The sequence below is a fragment of the Aquarana catesbeiana genome, linkage group LG03, assembly GCF_042186555.1.
Source record: "Aquarana catesbeiana isolate 2022-GZ linkage group LG03, ASM4218655v1, whole genome shotgun sequence".
In the NCBI taxonomy this organism is placed as follows: domain Eukaryota; kingdom Metazoa; phylum Chordata; class Amphibia; order Anura; family Ranidae; genus Aquarana; species Aquarana catesbeiana.
Window position 1 is genome coordinate 657,360,797 of NC_133326.1, and position 18,940 is coordinate 657,379,736.

The 18,940-nt window shown below is 46.2% G+C and overlaps 1 protein-coding gene across 1 annotated transcript; it reads right to left on the minus strand.

The window, feature by feature from the left end:
* Nucleotides 1–8,376: 8,376 nt before the first annotated feature.
* On the minus strand, nucleotides 8,377–17,914 carry LG03H19orf53 (linkage group 03 C19orf53 homolog). Its single transcript, XM_073622770.1, has 3 exons — nucleotides 17,751–17,914; nucleotides 14,820–14,875; nucleotides 8,377–8,654 (listed from the first exon to the last, which is right to left on the minus strand). Exons 1-3 carry the CDS (start codon nucleotides 17,827–17,829, stop codon nucleotides 8,505–8,507), a joined length of 285 nt encoding a protein of 94 aa, XP_073478871.1. The 5' UTR covers nucleotides 17,830–17,914; the 3' UTR covers nucleotides 8,377–8,504.
* Between the last annotated feature and the right edge of the window lie 1,026 nt (nucleotides 17,915–18,940).

The window sequence follows — 18,940 nt, forward strand, 5'->3', positions numbered from 1 at the left end:
TTCGTGTCATTGTCCTGCTGGAAAGTCCTACAGCATCCCATATGCAGCTTTCATGCAGAAGAATGCAAATAGGCTGCATTCAACTTGCCATCAATTTTCACAAGATTCCCATGTCTTTAAAACGCATGACCCCCAAAACATCAGTAAGCCACCACCATGCTTCACAGTGGGGATGGTATTCTTGTCGCTATAGGCCTTGTTGACCCCTCTCCAAACATAACTAATATGGTTGAGACCATAAAGCTGAATTTTGGTCTCCTCACTCCAGATTACAATGTACCAGAAGCTGTGAGGCTTGTCAAGGTGTTGTCGGGCATATTGTAAGCAGGCTTTTTGTGGCATTGGTGGCGTAAAGGCTTCTTTTTGGCAACTCGACCATGCAACTCATTTTTGTTCAAGTATCGTTGTATTGTGCTCCTTAAAAACAACCACACCGTCTTTTTCCAGAGCAGCCTGTATTTTCTCCTGAGGTTACCTGCGGGTTTTTTTCTATGTATACCGAACAATTCTTCTGGCAGTTTTCTTGTTCCAACTGACCTTGGCTTGGTATCAAAAGATCCCCGAATTTTCCACTTCTTAATAAGTGATTGAATAGAAGTGACTGGCAAATTCAAGGCATTGGATATCTTTTTATATCCTTTTGCATCTTTACCACTTAAGGACCAAAAGGATTTGCCCCCTTAATGACCAGGCCATTTTTTGCAATACGGCACAGCGCTGCTTTAACTGACAATTGCGTGGTCGTGTGACTTTATACCCAAACAAAATTGATGTCCTTTTTTCCCCACAAATAGAATTGGTGGTATTTGATCGATCACCTCTGCGGTTTTTATTTTTTGTGCTATAAAAAAAAAAAAAGGAGTGACATTTTTTGGAAAAAAAAAAAAAAAATATATATATTTTTTACTTTTTGCTATAATAAATATACAAAAAAAAAATTCTTCATCAGTTTAGGCTAATATGTATTCTTCAACATATTTGTGGTAAAAAAAAAAAATGCAATAAGCGTATATTTGTTTGCGCAAAATTTATAGCGTCTACAAAATAAGGGGATATATTTTTGGCATTTTTATTAATTATTTTTTTACTAGTAATGGCGGCGATCTGTGATTTTGAGCGGGACTGCAACATTGCGGCGGACGGATCGGACACTTTTGACACATTTTTGGGACCATTGACATTTGTCCGCCATAATGTCGCAGTCACGATAAAAATCGCTAATCGCCGCCATTACTAGTAAAAAAAAAAAAATTATTAATAAAAATGCCATAAAACTATCCCCTATTTTGTAGACGCTATAACTTTTGCACAAACCAATCAATAAATGCTTATTGCGATTTTTTTTTTTTTTTTACCAAAAATATGTAGAATAATACGTATCGGCCTAAACTGAGGAAAAAAAAATTTTTTTTTTATATATTTTTTGGGGATATTTATTCTAGAAAAAAATAATGCATTTTTTCAAAATTGTCGCAATTTTTTTATTTATAGCGCAAAAAATAAAAACCTCAGAGGTGATCAAATACCACCAAAAGAAAGCTCTATTTGTGGGAAAAAAAGTACGTCAATTTTGTTTGGGAGCCACGCCGCATGACCGCGCAAATGCCAGTTAAAGCGTCGCAGTGCCGAATCGCAAAAAGTTGTTAATCTTGTTATGCAGGTCTTTTGACAGTTATTTTCTGCTCCTCGTGGCTCAGTATGTAGCCTGTTCAGTGCATCCACGTGAGAGCTAACAAACTTGTTGACTATTTATACACCAATTACAATTTAAAAAGCCACAATGTGGGATATTAACCTTTACTTGTCATTTTAACCTGTGTGTCACCTTGCGTGTCTGTACCAAGGTCAAACACTCCAGGGTATGTAAACTTCTGATCAGCGCCATGTGGGTGATTTTTGTTATCATTAATGATTTAAAAAGGAGCCAAAGAACTATGTGATAATAAATGGGTTCATGTGATTGCTATCCTTAAAGTGCAGGGGTCTCAAAGTACCAGCCCGCGGACCAGTTACAAATGGCCCGCAGGCAGGGCCGATCCTGGGCGGGTGGCAGTGGCTGGGAGCCCCTCTTTCCTCTCTGATCCTCCCTCCACTGCTGCAGCCCAGCGCGCACAACACAGGACAGCAGAGCAGAGGGAGGATCCGCACATCACCCCTGCCCATCTGTTCTGTCGAGAAATGCCGCCATCGAATAGTGCCTGGGCTGAAGGCGCATGCGCTGTACGTAACATTACAACAGCTGATTTTACCATCAGCTCTTGTGACGGCGAGACGGCGCAGACGCACAATAGCCGTCAGAATTTTTTTTTCTGTCAGATTGTGCTCCGCGCTCACCCGCGCTCCCGTGGCGAGTTCATGTCCATGATGGGTGGATTTCTACACATTTAGGGCGGATTTATGGGCACTTGGGGGCGGAATTACATGGCCAGTGCTGCAAAACTTTGTGATGGGCGGATTTCTACATTTCTTGTAGACATTTTCTGACTGAAAAATGTCTTCAGTCGGCTATTGTGCGCAGGCGCCATCTCGCCAACACAACAGCTGATCGTAAAATCAGCTGTTGTGCTATTACGTATGGCGCATGCGCAGTTCGTCCCGGGCACTTCTTGACAGAACACTGGCCCCGGATCCAGGGTCCTGCTGCCACCTCAGGGTGGAAGATTGTGGCGTTCTCAGGGTGCCCTGCCACTAGGCCTGTGATGAAGCCAGGACCTGACAGGAGGAGAGGACTCGGGAGGCAGAAGATCAGGCCACCAGCTGACTGCCAGGAGGAGAGGTAAGTGAGCCATCACACAGAGGCTGAGCAAAGTCCTTAGTTGCGTGACTGGGGTTAAAATTTGTGAAGAGGGGGTATTTGTGGAGTGTGTGTGTGTGGGGAGTTGGTATTTGTGAAGTGTAGGGGGTAATGCTGGTTTTTAATATTGTGTCCGCTGATGACAGTGCTGGGGGTTAATAGTGCATCCCGCTGACACCAATGCTGGGGGAAAGGACAGTTTGCATGCGACCCCCATTGGATGTGAAAATTTGGCCTGTGGTCCTCAGGTAATTTTAGTTTGAGACCCCTGTTAAAGTGTAATAAACCCAGGACCCTGCATTCACTATATCTGGTCTGCCACAGTACACAGAACATGGAAATGCAATAGTTTTAGTAAATACTTTTTCGGCAGTATATAGCAGTCTTGTGACTTCTATCAGTGTCCGGCCCTGGTTAAAGCTTGTAGGGGGGAGTTTTCATTCTGTGCCAACTTTCCGATGAGGCTGCATGGCCCCTGACTTTCTGCCTGGACAGTGCTGATTGGCCCTGTGCTGATCATATGCACCCCCCAAAAAAAAAAAAAAAAAAAACTCTCTAGCAATACACACCAAACTGAGCATGTGCAGAGTGCCCATAAGGCTCTGTTCTAGTAGCAGATGGATTGGGGGCAGTAAAAGGAGAGGATCAGAGAAGACAGGATCAAACAGCCTTTTTACATAACGCAGAGGATTAACCCCTTAGGTTCCACAGTGAGTATAACAAGCATGCTTTACTGCATATACAGACTGATTTTACTGTTCTGGGTTTAGGAACACTTTAAATAAAAAGTCAGTTTTTGGGCATGATCAGTCATATTTTCAAAACTAATGCCAAAATTTCAGTTTCAGCCAGGGTATGCAAACTTTGGAGAGCAACCGTATACAGGGATGAGCTATGCATTTTTGCATTGCTGACGACCTGACCATTTTCTTACTTCTACACATGAACTTGCAAAAGTTCCGCTTTCATGTACAATTTTTTTTTTTAAAGATTTAAAGTGGTGTTCTGGCCGAAATTATACTTTTTAAATAAAAATACCCCTATAATACACAAGCTTAATGTATTCTAGTAAAGTTAGTCTCTAAACTAAGGTCTGTTGTGTTAGTTTATAGCAGTAGTTTGTTATTTTATAAACTTACAGCAGGCCGTGGCCATCTTAAGTGTGGGCATCTGAAGCCAGACTGTATTTCTTCCTGGATCTCATCCTTGTAGATCTCGCACATGCTCAGTGCAGCACAAGCATTGTAATAGGTTTCAGGTCAGGTTTCCATAGCAACGGCAGTTTCAGAGGAAGTTGCCGCCCCTTCCCAGAAGGCATTGCAAACAGGAAATGATGCGATGGGCCGCGGCCAGGGAGGAGGAAGTGAAAAATGAATACAGCAGATATACAGTAGGTGCTGAGAAAAAAAATGAAAAAATATCCAATTTGTTTACAGTGCACAGTTTAGTGAGGGATGCTGAAGAGTTGTAAAAGTGGGTGGAACTCCACTTTAAGATTTGGATAAGGTGGGGGAAAGGATTAGAACCCCTTTGTGGATTTACTGTTATTTGTGGGATAAAAGTTTAAAAAACATTAAAGATAACCAAGCACGTGACACAACGGTGTGTTCTAAGCATACGGACCAATACACCCCTTGTACATGTGTGTGCAGGGCATCCACCAGTACATGAAGTGGAGCCTTTGGGATCTTGTGTGTAGGAGTGAGAAAATCATCATCAGTAATAAAAAAAAAAAAAAATATCATAGTTTACTCCTATATCTGTTACTTTATCTATTCCGTACCAGTGTCACTGCATTCATAAGCCAGAAGCAAGCCTTGTGTATTTCTCCACATTGTGTGACACAAGGCATGTAGTGTCATTTCCATTGCAATGGCGACACTAATGCCATTCAGGGTTCTTTTTAGTCTTAAGTTGCATAATGACTTTCTGTTCTGAAGAGCTTACAATCAGCTCATGGAATGGCTGGCCTCAATCAGTTTGGTGGCTGTAGGATAGTACATTCAAGGACTAATGGTACAGAGAAACAATTGACCTTTTAATGATTGAAGCAGCAGAAAGACATGTTTGCCCATGTGCCTGGTGCAACAACTCGGATTGTAAAGTTTTCTTAGAACGAGCAAGTCCAGCAAATTTCATTTTTTAGCTGGAGACAGCGTGGGGAATATCTGAGCCCCTATGAGATTTACCGTTATCTGGGTGTCATGAATCTGCAGTAATGTTTCAGGTCTGTCTGCTTACCTCTCTGGTCTGTATCAGCTTAGAGATCGTGCTCTCCTTAAAGTGGGGGTCCTGCACATTTTTATTTTTTTTTTAAAAGGCAGCAGCTACAAATACTGCAGCTGCTGACTTTTAAAATAAGGACACTTACTTGTCCCAGGGTCCAGCGATGTCGGCACCCGAGACCGAACCGTCCCTCGGTAGCTTCCGCCGCCCTCCTTGGTAAGGAAATCAGGAAGTGAAGCGTTGTGGCTTCACTTTCCGGTTCCCTACTGCGCATGCGCGAGTCACGCTGCGCGTCCTAACTGGTCCCCGCCATCTCCTGGGACCCGTGTGTGTCCCAGCAGACAGCGCGGTGGGAACGGTAAGAGGCGTAGATTCCCGTGGGAGTCTATGCCCGGAAGTGGGTGCAAATACCTGTCTTAAGACAGGTATCTGCACCCCCCTCCTCCCTGAAAGGTGCCAAATGTGACACCGGAGGGGGGGAGGGTTCCGAAAAGCGGAAGTTCCATTTTTGTGTGAACCTTCGCTTTAAGTAATCTTCTCTTAACATGGATCCACCCCAGCCTCTAACAGGAAACACTATTCAACCCCGCTCACTGCAAGGCAGCCTTGCCCAAGCAACAGTTGTGTTTAGGCTTCTGTGTAGTGTCCTTCTGCATGTTTATCTATGACTTCCGTGTACCAACCTTGGCGTGTCCTTCCCGACCATCCCTGTCTGCTAGTTGCCCCGACCTTGGCTTGTTCTGACTATCCTGTGTTTAACCCTGTACTGCTACTTCCGCTCTGTCCACCAGCCAGTCCGTGAGTATAAGCTGAGGGACCCCGAGGGCTGCGACCTGGAGTCAGCTGCAGCCAAATTCATCCACTCCACAAGAGGCTCTGGTGAAAACCTGCTGGCTCTTGGATTCGGCGCCCTGGGGAATCTTACGCTCTAGCTCCTGATTTGGTCCGTGTCAGTGTTCAGGTGGAGCTGCTCTCCTGAACCACCCAGAGCTCCATCCGAAGGGTCCACAACCTTAGCAGTGCGCTCCTAACCCCAGTGGTGTACATCTGTCACCTGGCCTCAGGTGACCTGACACAGGAACTTTGTTAGAGAGATTTCCCCTCACTTACCGTGCTGATAGCAGCGGTTTGACCAGACAGGAAAGGAGGAAAAATCTACATCAGGAAATAAGACAGCAATAAAGAGCTGACAGGGGTTCTAACCATCCCCTACTCTAATAAAACCGCAAACTGGAGGGCTCAATTCATGAAATATAATTTACTGCTTTAAGATCTGCAGTAAAATAGCTTATAGCTTTTTCAAAAATTGCAAATTCACTAAAAAAAAAAAAAAACTACCAAAATACTGCATGTGCTGCAGTATTTTAGTAGTGGGAATTTTCGGTATTTTAAAGCCAGGACCCGCCAGCATCCTTAAAGTGGTTCTAAAGGCACAAGGTTTTTTACCTTCATGTATAAAGGTAAAAAACCTGTGTGCAGCAGCCTCCCCCAAATACTTACCCAAGCCCCCTCTTGATCCAGCGATGTCCACGAGAGCCTTGGTACTCCGGGGACTCGCATCCCTGATTGGCTTTTGGCAGCAGAGGGAGCCATTGACTCCTGCTACTGTCAATCACAGCCAGTGAGCCAATCAGGAGACGAAGATGGTGGGGCCGAGGTACGGCTCCATGTGTGAATGGACATACAGAGCCACGTGCCCGCTTGAGTGCACCTGGCAGGAGGGAGGGGCCAGGAGTGCTGACGTGGGATCCAAGAGGAGGAGGATCCGGGCTGCTTTGTGCAAAACCACTACAGCAGGTAAGTATAAACAGGTTTGTTATTTAAAAAAACAAAACAAAAAAAAAAAAAAACACAAAAAAGCAAGACTTTAATATCACTTTAACAACCAGGGAATAGCTGGTTAATAAGCCGGAACCTGCCGAGTCCTTAACAACCATGTCAGCGGGATTCCCTGCTGACAGCAGAATGTAAACAAGAGAGGATCCAAAGTTGAAAAAAAAAAAAAAAAAAAAGCAGGCGAATTGTGGTTAAAAGGGTTGTACACCCTCGTGTTTTTACACCTTAATGCATTCCGGTGAAAAACCTTCTGTCACTCAGCAGCCCCTCGAGCCCCCGTTATACTTACCTGAGCCCTGTGTTTCCCATGACTGGAATGAGCACATCAGCTCCGGCCTGTGTCTCGTGTCCTGATTGGATAGATTGATAGCAGTGCAGCCATTGGCTCCCGCTGCTGTCAAATCCAATGATGCGGGCGCCGCCGAGTCCTTGCTTCTGTGTGAATAGACACAGTAGCAGGACACAGGAGCGCGCCTGCACAGGTATCCACGAAGGAGAGCGCTTCGATGGGGCACTCGAGAAGACGAGGAGCCAGGAGTGCCGCTGAGGGACCCCAGAAGAGGATCATGGTCCCTCTGTGCAAAACCAACTGCACACCAGAGGTAAGTATGACATGGTAATTTTTAAAAACCCTGAACCATTACAACCCCTTTAAGGATGCAGTGGCTGCCAGCTCCTTTAAGCAGAGCTCCACCCAAAAGGGGAAGCTCCACTTGTTTGCTCCCCCCCTCCGCATTTGGCACCTTTTGGGGGGAGGGGGCTGCGGATACCTGTCAAAACCAGGTACCCAATCCCACTTCCGGGTAAGATGGCCCCAATGGTTGTGTGCCGATCTACAAAATTTCCAGCCTCTCCTCCTCCAACCACCCCCCCCGCCTTCTGGGAGACACACAGGTTCAGGAAGTCAGCGGGACCATTCAGAAAGAGCAGCATGACTCTCGCATGTGCAGTAGAAAACAGGCTCTGAAGCCGCAAGGCATCACTTCCCGTTTCCCTTAGTGAAGATGTCGGTGCTTCACCCGGAGTGGCTTGGGCTGCCGACATTGCGGTATCCCTGGACAGGTGAGTGTCCTTATATTAAAAGTCAGCAGCTACAGTATTTGTTGCTGCTGACTTTTAATTTCTTTCTTCCTACAGGGTGGAACTTCTCTTTAACAACCAGCTAAAATTTCATACATTCCTTAAATATCGCATGCCTGGACCACTACGTATTTAAACGCAGGCATTTATTTACTTTAGTGAGTTAACTTTAATGCTATTTGTGGTATTTACAGAGCTATTTTGCCTTTGGAGGTAAATACCGCATAAAGGGATAGTGAATTTACATTTTTAGTATCGCATGAGATATTTGAGAAAAATGTGTCATGTGACCCAAATACCGCACTTTTGTGAATTAAGCCCTAAATGCCCTCCAGTATCTGCTTTAAATCAGATTTGTGGCTATAGGATGACACATACATGGCCTTCTACACTCAACAGAAAACATTTACCTTTTTATGATCGATCAACAGACAGACATGTTTGAGACTTAAACAAAGCATTTTATTAAAATCTGAATTATGAAACAATCAGCATATTTACAAGAAAACAGAGGTGAACGACGACACGCTTTGCCCACTGCACTCTTTTTTTCTACCGATTTCCCTGCTCATGTCTTGCTGGAACCAGCAGGGGCGCTCTTCCCTTTCTTGTCTGTCTTTGCTGGTGCTTTTAGTAGGGCAAGCTTTTTAGGCATGTTGGCGCTGGCTTTCATGGTGACATCATGCTCAATCTTATTTCGGATCTGGACTTCCAGATTCTGTAGATAGTGCCAAATAATAGTGAGTTAAAAATACGTGCATTTAGGATTTTGGTACTCACCGTAAAATCTTTTTCTATTAGTCCACTGAGAGACATGGGAACACATACTGTATGTTGTTATGCTGCCACCAACAGGAGGATTGGACACGGGCAAACAGAAAAAATGCCCCTCTTCGACCCAGGATGCTTCACTTTTGTACCAAGAACAAAATTACTATAAAACACAGAGGGATGGGACCTGTGCCCCTCAATAGACTTCAAGAAAAGGATTTTTTGGTGAGTACAAAAATCCTGCTTACATTCTCTTCAACTGAGGTCCTCAGGAAGTCATATAATAATTGTCAGGATATTCAGTAGTAGTCCAACTGAGAGATGGGCAACTCAACATCTAACAGGCCTTACAAAAACAGAACTGGGGAGGGCCTGTAGCACAAGAACCGTCTGAAGGACCAATTGCCCAAAGCCAAAAACAGATGAGACAAAGTCCACTACTTCACAAGGGAATCTGCTCACAGGACCAGAGGGAGAGAACAGAGAGTCATCCTGAGGCTCAAGGCCAAGATTGAAAGAACACTGCCAGAGGGTGATAACTCCATATGGAAGGGGACACCAACCTGAACCAGCAAAAAAGCTGATGAACCAAAACTGGTGGAACAATAAGGCCCCGTTCACACGAGCGGCCAGGTGGCACTGTAAAAATGTGACCTGGTTTTACTGCCTCCCGACCTCCCATCTAAAGAACATGCTGTGGCTTAGGATTGTTTACATTCTGTGGCAAACCGTTGAATGGGTCGTGTTCAGCAGTGGTACTGCCTGCCGAATGAGGCTCATTCAAGTGTTTTGTCTTTTCAGGGTTAAAACAGGCAGTGAGACAGAGACATGTCACCACCCAGCCGACTATCAACCACCCTCTATAAAATGATCAACTGCAGTTTGCTTTTCAGAGTAGCAGCAAGGGCTGCCGCTTGTCTGAACATGGCCTAAGGGAAGAAGAGACCTACAACCTCATATAGATAACCGGAAAATAGGGCCCCTACAAGAAAAAGGCCTCAAAGTAACACAAAATAAAATAGATCAAAGCAGAAAAACTGCCACTTGCCCAGGCTGTTCCTGGTAGTTACATGTATATGTGGCAGCCTCAGCAAATGCTGCTTTACAGACCACTGCCACTGAGGAATTTCGCCATGCCTATTGGGGCTAGACCTTGGTGACTAAGCCCCCAATGGGCGGTGCAAAACGTGTCAGGGGGCATGGTCAGTGGAGCAGCGTCGGCTGAGGCTGCCACATGTTACTACCAGGATCAGCCCAGGTGAGCGACGGTTTTTCTTCTTTGCTCTCTTCACATTACTGGATGAGTGATATCCTGTGCCAGCACCCCAACTCCTGAACACCAGCAGGACAAGGCATCTCTGCTTGGAGAATCACCATTAGGTTTATACGGGTTACAATAAAACAGGCTAATGATAAAAAGACCAATCAGTCCAAGTGGGAAGGCCCTAAGCCTTTTCACCCCATGATTCTGTGAGATCGAGGAATTAAAAAAAACCCTGTCGAAGATGTTACCTGGCCAGATAACTAACCTGGTAAAAGTAGAACTAAAAAGCAAAACCTCCCCCCCATTTTTGGATAGAGTAAGGGAGGGTCGCAATGAGGAGATTTCTCTTCACTTCCTGTCCAATAGCCATAACAGGAAATGGTCCAAAGTGAGGAAAATCCATGGTAGTCACCAGATCGTGAGTCCTCATTGGAAGACTTTTTCCCCTGTTTCGGTTCTAATGGCCACCAGGACAAATAGAGCGGGTGATTTTTTTTTTAAACTGACCAAACATGAGAACAACAGAAATGCGGCAAGCAGGATTTTTAAACACCCCAACGGACCAGTGTGAAGACATGCATAGAATTTAAAGGGATGCGTTGTCCAAGAGCTTTTCTTGCTCTTTTTTAAATGAAAAAGTGCTTTAAAACAAGCATGCTCAGTGTGAAAGTAGCGTATCGGCCAAAAAGGTGACGTAATGGGGAACAATAAATTCATATTTATTTAAATTCATAATCTTAATAAAAAAGTTGAATACACTACAATTATATACACACCATCTCACAAAAGTGAGTACACCCCTCACATTTTTGTAAATATTTCATTCTATCTTTTATGTGACAACACTGAAGAAACGGCACTTTGCTACAATGTAAGGTAGTGAGTGTACAGCTTGTATAACAGTGTAAATTTGCTGTCCCCTCAAAACAACTCAACACACAGCCATTAATGTCTAAACCGCTGGCAACAAAAGTAAATACACCCCTAAGTGAAAAAGTCCAAATTGGGCCCAAAGTGTCAATATTTTGTGTGGCCGCCATTATTTTCCAGCACTGCCTTAACCCTCTTGGGCATGGAGTTCACCAGAGCTTTACAGGTTGCCACTGGAGTCCTCTTCCACTCCTCCATGACCACATCACGGAGCTGGTGGATGTTAGAGACCTTTGCGCTCCTCCACCTTCCGTTTGAGGATGCCCCACAGATGCTCAATAGGGTTTCTGTCTGGAGACATGCTTGGCCAGTCCATCACCTTTACCCTCAGATTCTTTAACAAGGCAGTGGTCGTCTTGGGAGGTGTGTTTGGGGTCATTATGTTGGAATACTGCCCTGCGGCCCAGTCTCCGAAGGGAGGGGATCATGCTCTGTTTCAGTATGTCACAGTACATGTTGGCATTCATGGTTCCCTCAATGAACTGTAGCTCCCCAGTGCAGGCAGCACTCATGCAGCCCCAGATCATGACACTCCCACCACCATGCTTGACTGTAGGCAAGACACACTTGTCTTTGTACTCCTCACCTGGTTGCCGCCACACACACACACTTGACACCATCTGAACCAAATAATGTTATCTTGGTCTCATCAGACCACAGGATATGGTTCCAGTAATCCATGTCCTTAGTCTGCTTGTCTTCAGAAAACTGTTTTCCGGCTTTCTTGTGCATCATCTTTAGCAGAGGCTTCCTTCTGGGATGACATCCATGCAGACCAATTTGATGCAGTGTGCGGCGTATGGTCTGAGCACTGACAGGCTGACCCCCCACTCCATTCAACCTCTGCAGCAATGCTGGCAGCACTCATACGTCTATTTCCCAAAGACAACCTCCGGATACGACGCTGGGCATGTGCACTTCTTTGGTCGACCATGGCGATGCCTGTTCTGAGTGGAACCTGTCCTGTTAAACCATTATATGGTCTTGGCCACCGGGCTGCAGCTCAGTTTCAGGGTCTTGGCAATCTTCTTATAGCCTAGGCCATCTATATGTAGAGCAACAATTCTTTTTTCAGATCCTCAGAGTTCTTTGCCATGAGGTGCCATGTTGAACTTCCAGTGACCAGTATGAGAGAGTGGGAGTGATAACACCAAATTTAACACACCTGAGACCTTGTAACACCAATGAGTCACATGACATCGGGGAGGTAAAATGGCTGATTGGGCCCAATTTGGACATTTTCACTTAGGGGCCTACTCACTTTTAGTGCCAGCGGTTTAGACATTAATGGCTGTGTGTTGAGTTATTTTGAGGGGGACAGCAAATTATTATACAAGCTGCACACTCACTACTTTACGTTGTAGCAAAGTGTCATTTCTTCAGTGTTGTCACATGAAAAGATAGAACAAAAAAAGGTCACTGCCCCCACCTATTACTGGTCTTCACAGCAAGGAGCACTGGAAGGGCAAACGCATGTAAAATAAAACCAAAGAATTTCCAAGCTCAACTTACCAACCAGCCTGCCACCAATCAAATTAAGCTGCCTAACAGTATGCGTTAAAAACAGGGGTTTAGTTGCACACATTTGCAAATACATGCATAAGCTGCAGGCCACGGCAAGGCACCCTGTATCCTGCAGACCCCAACTCTAACTTTGAAGAGTCTTCACAGTGGGAACACATGTATTCTAATGGAGAGATGAAGGGCGGATGTCTGGAGGAGCCCAACCCTCCTTAAAGTCGCTCCTTCCAGTGCTCCTTGCTGTGAAGACCAGTTATAGGTGGGGGCAGTGACCTTTTTTTTTGTATTGTTGAATTTTCCTGTCTGTCAGTGTCCAATTGTCCTGTAGGCCACAGTATAACAGCAGTATCTGAATTCATGTGTCCCTCAATGGACAAGAAAAAAAAAAATGGTACTAAGAAGGAAACGTGTAGCATGAAGCTACTTATGACAAAACACATTCACCCTCTGACCATACAGGTGATGCTGTAATACTGTCTCTCCAGCACAGTGTACACATTCCAGGTTAGGGAGGTCGCTGGCAGTGAGGCTGAACTGATTCAGCTTTGCAGTGTTGAAATTAGCATGTAGCTCAGAAATTATTGGGTTGACTTGCTAAACCTGGAGAGTGCTAAATCTGGTGCATCTCTGCAGAGAAACCAATTAGCTTCCAGGTTTTTTTTTTGTTAAAGTTTAACTGAACAAGCTGAAGTTAGAAGTTGATGGACTATCATGCACAGCTGCACCAGATTTTGCACTCTCCAGTTTTAATAACTGCGTCAAGAGTGGAGCAACTTTCATATTCAGACCTTCACTTAGCCTATTCAGGGAAAAGAACAGGTTCTCTTTATAGTCCACTCCCTCTGGTGCCAATACTAACCCTTCTTTGTCATCTGTTCATCTGCTATATTCCATGGAAATAGTTTTTTGGGTAGGGTGGACCATGTGACCTTCTCCCTTTCCTCTAACTATGCAAAGAGACTGAACAAGCCAACTGCCAGCCCCAAACAGCGTCACGTGGTTGTGGTGAGATTCATAATAAGTAACAGAAGTTGCTGCTTCAAACGCTACTAAAACGATCGCTAGCATATCGGAGGAAACAGAGCAAATCTCTGCTAGTAGGAGCAGTAAGAAAAGCAACTCCATAGGATAACATAAGCTGCATATTAGAAAGTCTATTGTTGGCAAGATGGTATGGACAGTGGAATCATCCATCTGACATGGGCTTTACAGAGAGGGGAGTGCACAGGGGGAGAGCGCGTCCGTGAGGGGGGGGGTTTGCGGGGGGGATGAACACTCACTCAGAACAGGGCTTGGATAGAATTTACAGGCACTATCCTTCAAATGTAATCACTGAAACTTAACAAATAGAACTGTGTCTGAAAGATAACGATCATCTCAATCTCTCTTTGTGTAGGATTTATATTAGGGGTGCACCGAATGGAAATTTTGGTGCCGAAACCGAAAATGCAGGATGCACTTTGCTGAAAATGACAGTTTTTAAAAAATATTTATATATAATTGTATTCAACTTTTTAATTAATATCATCAATATAAGTTAATATGAATTTATTGTTGGCCATTTTTGGCACCTTTAGTGCAAGAAAAGCTCAAGAAAAATGCAGTCCGCAGTCTCTGACCATCTTTTGCATCATGTCTGCAATCTCTTACTTAAACTTAAACACACTGCTAATAGTATTAGCAAAATTTCCATTTGCTGCACCTCTAGCAGACATGATATAGGACAGTGATGGCAAACCTTGGCACTCCAGATATTTTGGAACTACATTTCCCATGATGCTCATGCACCCTGCAGTGTAGTTGAGCATCATGGGAAATGTAGTTCCAAAACATCTGGAGTGCCAAGGTTCCCCATCACTGATATAGAAGATGGTCAGAGACTGCAGACATGATACAAAAGATCAATGCCTCACCAGTGTCCATCAAGTGCAACCTCACCAGTGCCTGTGGGATGCAGCCTCGCCAGTGATCTCCCGCAGTGTCACGGAGCTGGATTTGAAATTCCCGGCTGCAGTAACAATGTCCCGCCTCCTGTGATACGTCACACTGATTCAATGTCCCGGCATTGGATCAGTGTCCTGTCTATCACAGGAGGCGGGACATTGTTACTGCGGCGGCCCAGACAATTCAGCTCCATGATGCACAGAGACCACCGCTCTGCGAGGAGAGGACAGGACCTTGAGCCGCCAAGATGACACCCCGCAATGGGCAGCACCCAGTGGAGTGAGCCACGCCCCTCTTTTAGGCACCATTATTGGCACCTTTTCTTCCTTTGGCCGCATGCCGAAAGCACTGTTTTCGGGCCGATATGTTTTGGCGGCCGAAATTTATACATATCTAGATAGATAGAGAGAAGAGGTTATACGATGAAGAGCTACATTCCAAGAGCTCACTCACCTTCTTGAGCTTTTGCTGGTGGATCACCCGAGACTTCTTAGGTGCGATCAATCGAGCTAAAAAAAAAAAAAAGGAGGAGACAAATGAAAAAAGGTAAGTGGGTATTTGGAAAACGAACATACGCCACCAGGGGGCAGGCTGATAACAGTCCACAACCACCATGTATACTCAGAAGACTGAACAGGAAGGTGGGACTTTGAATGAGGCGCGAGGTGTGTAGAGCCAAGCGCCTCCATCCCCAATAGTTTGGACAAGCAAAAGGAGACAAAAGTGGGACTTTATGTATACTCGTTCTTACAATCATTCACCTATATTTTGAATTAGCTCAGCGTTGACAGTAATGAACAGGACACTTAGTATTGGACAAGCAGTTACCACTGGAAGCCTGGAAGAGAAGACCTGAAAACTGACCCATCCAGGAGTCTGCTACAGTTTGAAGGCCATCAACCATCTACACTGCGGTCATCTGACAATACGACCATTAGCCCCCTAGAGAAGAACTTCCCAAGAATCTCTCATAAGGAAGAACTCCAAAAATAAAAGTGGTTCAATACTAGTCCTCCTCAGCATATCACAGGTACACATAGAGCAGGTATAACATGTTTATTATTTTAATTGAAAAAAAAAAATAAATAAATTAAAATAAAATAATAGCCTTTAGAAGCACTTTAGGTTGGTTCATTCAAGCTCTGTGAGTGAGGAAGAGGTGTCCTGTGTAAGCTCTACAGCCAGCCATACATGAAATTTCCATTCAACCAGTTCAGCAGGGGCCACACAAATTTTGATCCCCGCATGGGCACTGAGGTGGTACAGAAGCCAATCTACCAATCGACTTCTGTACAACTGCCCTGCCTGGATTTTCCCCGCTGGCTATAGCCTGCAGTGCTGATCAGTGTATTCTGATGGCGGGAAAGTCTCCCAACTGTCAGGATACAATAGCCCAGCGGGAGTGATTCCCCCGTCCACATCCACTGTGTAAATAAGGGGCAACTGGGTCTGTTTTTTTTTTTTCTGAAGGTTGAATGAAAAAAAATGGAATCATCTTTGGGCAACTTAAATCCCTCTTGCAGCTAAGGATCCTCTCCCTGCCCTCATGTGTGAGCGCTGGTCCAATCACCAATCACCGCACTAACACATGAGAGGAAGGGGAGTGCATCACATGACTCCCCATACCTGGGAGTACCCAGTTGTTTGCTGGGCAGTAAAGGCTAAAGCTGGCCATGACAGATTGAAATTCATCCGGTGCAACAGGAATCAATTGAATTTTGATCCATCCATGGGCAGGCTGGATGATCTGAAGTTGATCTATCGATTGACTTCGGTACAACCAGCCTGTCGTTTTTTTTTTTTGGACAATGTCGGCAGCAGTGATTATTGTATTCGGCCGGTGGGAAAACCTCCCACTGTCAGAATACAATAGTGCAGTAGGAGGGATTCCCCCCATCAACACAGACGATCGATTTTTCTTTCCTTCAAACCATTGTTGTGATTCTGCCAGGGTTGTGCCCCGCCAACAAATGACATGCACAGAGGGCTCCCAGATCACCCCACCAACAAATGATGTGCACAGGGGATTCCCAGACCACCCAGGGGCCCCAACAAATGATGTGCACATTGGATTCCCAGACCACCCAGGGGCCCCAACAAATGATGTGCACAGGGGATTCCCAGACCACCCAGGGGCCCCAACAAATGATGTGCACAGGGGATTCCCAGACCACCCAGGGGCCCCAACAAATGATGTGCACAGGGGATTCCCAGACCACCCAGGGGCCCCAACAAATGATGTGCACATTGGATTCCCAGACCACCCAGGGGCCCCAACAAATCACACGCACAGAGGGCACCCAGGGGCCCCAACAAATGGTATGCACAGAGGGCTTCCAGACCACCCAGGGGCCCCAACAAATCACACGCACAGAGGGCACCCAGGGGCCCCAACAAATGGTATGCACAGAGGGCTCCCAGACCACCCAGGGGCCCCAGCAACAAATCACACGCACAGAGGACTCCCAGACCACCCAGGGGCCCCACCAACAAATCACACGCACAGAGGACTCCCAGACCACCCAGGGGCCCCACCAACAAATCACACGCACAGAGGACTCCCAGACCACCCAGGGGCCCCACCAACAAATGACGTGGACAGAGGACTCCCAGGGGCCCCACCAACAAATGACGTGGACAGAGGACTCCCAGGGGCCCCACCAACAAATGACGTGGACAGAGGACTCCCAGGGGCCCCACCAACAAATGACGTGGACAGAGGGCTCCCAGGGGCCCCACCAACAAATGACGTGGACAGAGGGCTCCCAGGGGCCCCACCAACAAATGACGTGGACAGAGGGCTCCCGGGGGCCCCACCAACAAATGACGTGGACAGAGGGCTCCCAGGGGCCCCACCAACAAATGACGTGGACAGGGGACTCCCAGGGGCCCCACCAACAAATGACGTGGACAGGGGACTCCCAGGGGCCCCACCAACAAATGACGTGGACAGGGGACTCCCAGGGGCCCCACCAACAAATGACGTGGACAGGGGACTCCCAGGGGCCCCACCAACAAATGACGTGGACAGGGGACTCCCAGGGGCCCCACCAACAAATGACGTGGACAGGGGACTCCCAGGGGCCCCACCAACAAATGACGTGGACAGGGGACTCCCAGGGGCCCCACCAACAAATGACGTGGACAGAGGACTCCCAGATCACCCAGGGGCCCCACCAACAAATGACATACACAGGGGATTCCCAGACCACCCAGGGGCCCCACCAACAAATGACATACACAGGGGATTCCCAGATCACGCAGGGGCCCCACCAACAAATGTTTACATCACGTGCCCCTGTCTGAGGAACCACATGTCCCAGCATGCTCTGGGAAGCAATCTCTGCAGGCTCCTCTTGTCCACTCACTATAATGTGGTCTCACCTCCTTTCCTTATCGCCGAGGGCTTGTTGGGGGCCTTTTTCTTAGGCTTTGCCTTGAGCTTTAACTTCCCTTGCGCCATGATCACCACAAACTGACTGCGACGGTGCGACCCAAAAGACAAGCAAAACTTGCTGCGGCACCGGAAACACGCGTCAGAACAGAGCGGCCATCTTGGTCGGGGCAGAACGGAAATGAGTCTCTGCTTTGCTAAGCCGTTCTCATGCACGTTGTCCCAACTATGGTCGCGCAGCGCCATCATGTGGCCATATTGGTGTATTGCCGATTATATATTTTTACTAAGAGCCCACGTTAATAAAAAAACTTTTTAAAACAAGATTAAATAAATAAAAAGTACTATTTTTTTTAACCACTTGCTTCCTGGACACTTTCACCCACTTCCTGTCCAGGCCAATTTTCATTTTTCAGCACTGTCGCACTTTGAATGACAATTGCCCGGTCATGCCACTCTGTACCAAAATGAAATTTTAATCTAATTTAATTTTTTTGAGACAGACAATGCTTTCTTTTGGTGGTATTTAATCACCACTGGATTTTTTATTTTTTGCTAAACAAATGAAAGAACATTGAAAAATTTTCCTTCACTGATGTGCGCTGAGGAGGAGCCACTAATATGCAGCATTGATGGGCACTGATAAGCAGCACTGAAGGGCACTGATGAGGCGGCACTGATAGGCAGCACTGATGGGCACTGATAAGCAGCACTGATAGGCACTGATGAGGCGGCACTGATAGGCAGCATTGATGGGCACGGATAGGCAGCACTGATGGGCACGGATGAGGCGGCACTGATGAGGAGGCACTAATATGCAGCATTGATGGGCACTGATAAGCAGCACTGATGGGCAATGATGAGGCGGCACTGATAGGCAGCACTAATGGGCACTGATAAGCAGCACTGATGGGACTGATGAGACGGCACTGATGAGGAGGCACTAATATGCAGCATTGATGGGCACTGATAGGCAGCACTGATGGGCACTGATGAGGCGGCACTGATAAGGAGGCACTAATATGCAGCATTGATGGGCACTAATAGGCAGCACTGATGGGCACTGATAAAGCGGCACTGATGAGGAGGCACTAATATGCAGCATTGATGGGCACTGATAGGCAGCACTGATAGGCACTGATGAGGCAGCACTGATGAGGAGGCACTAATATGCAGCATT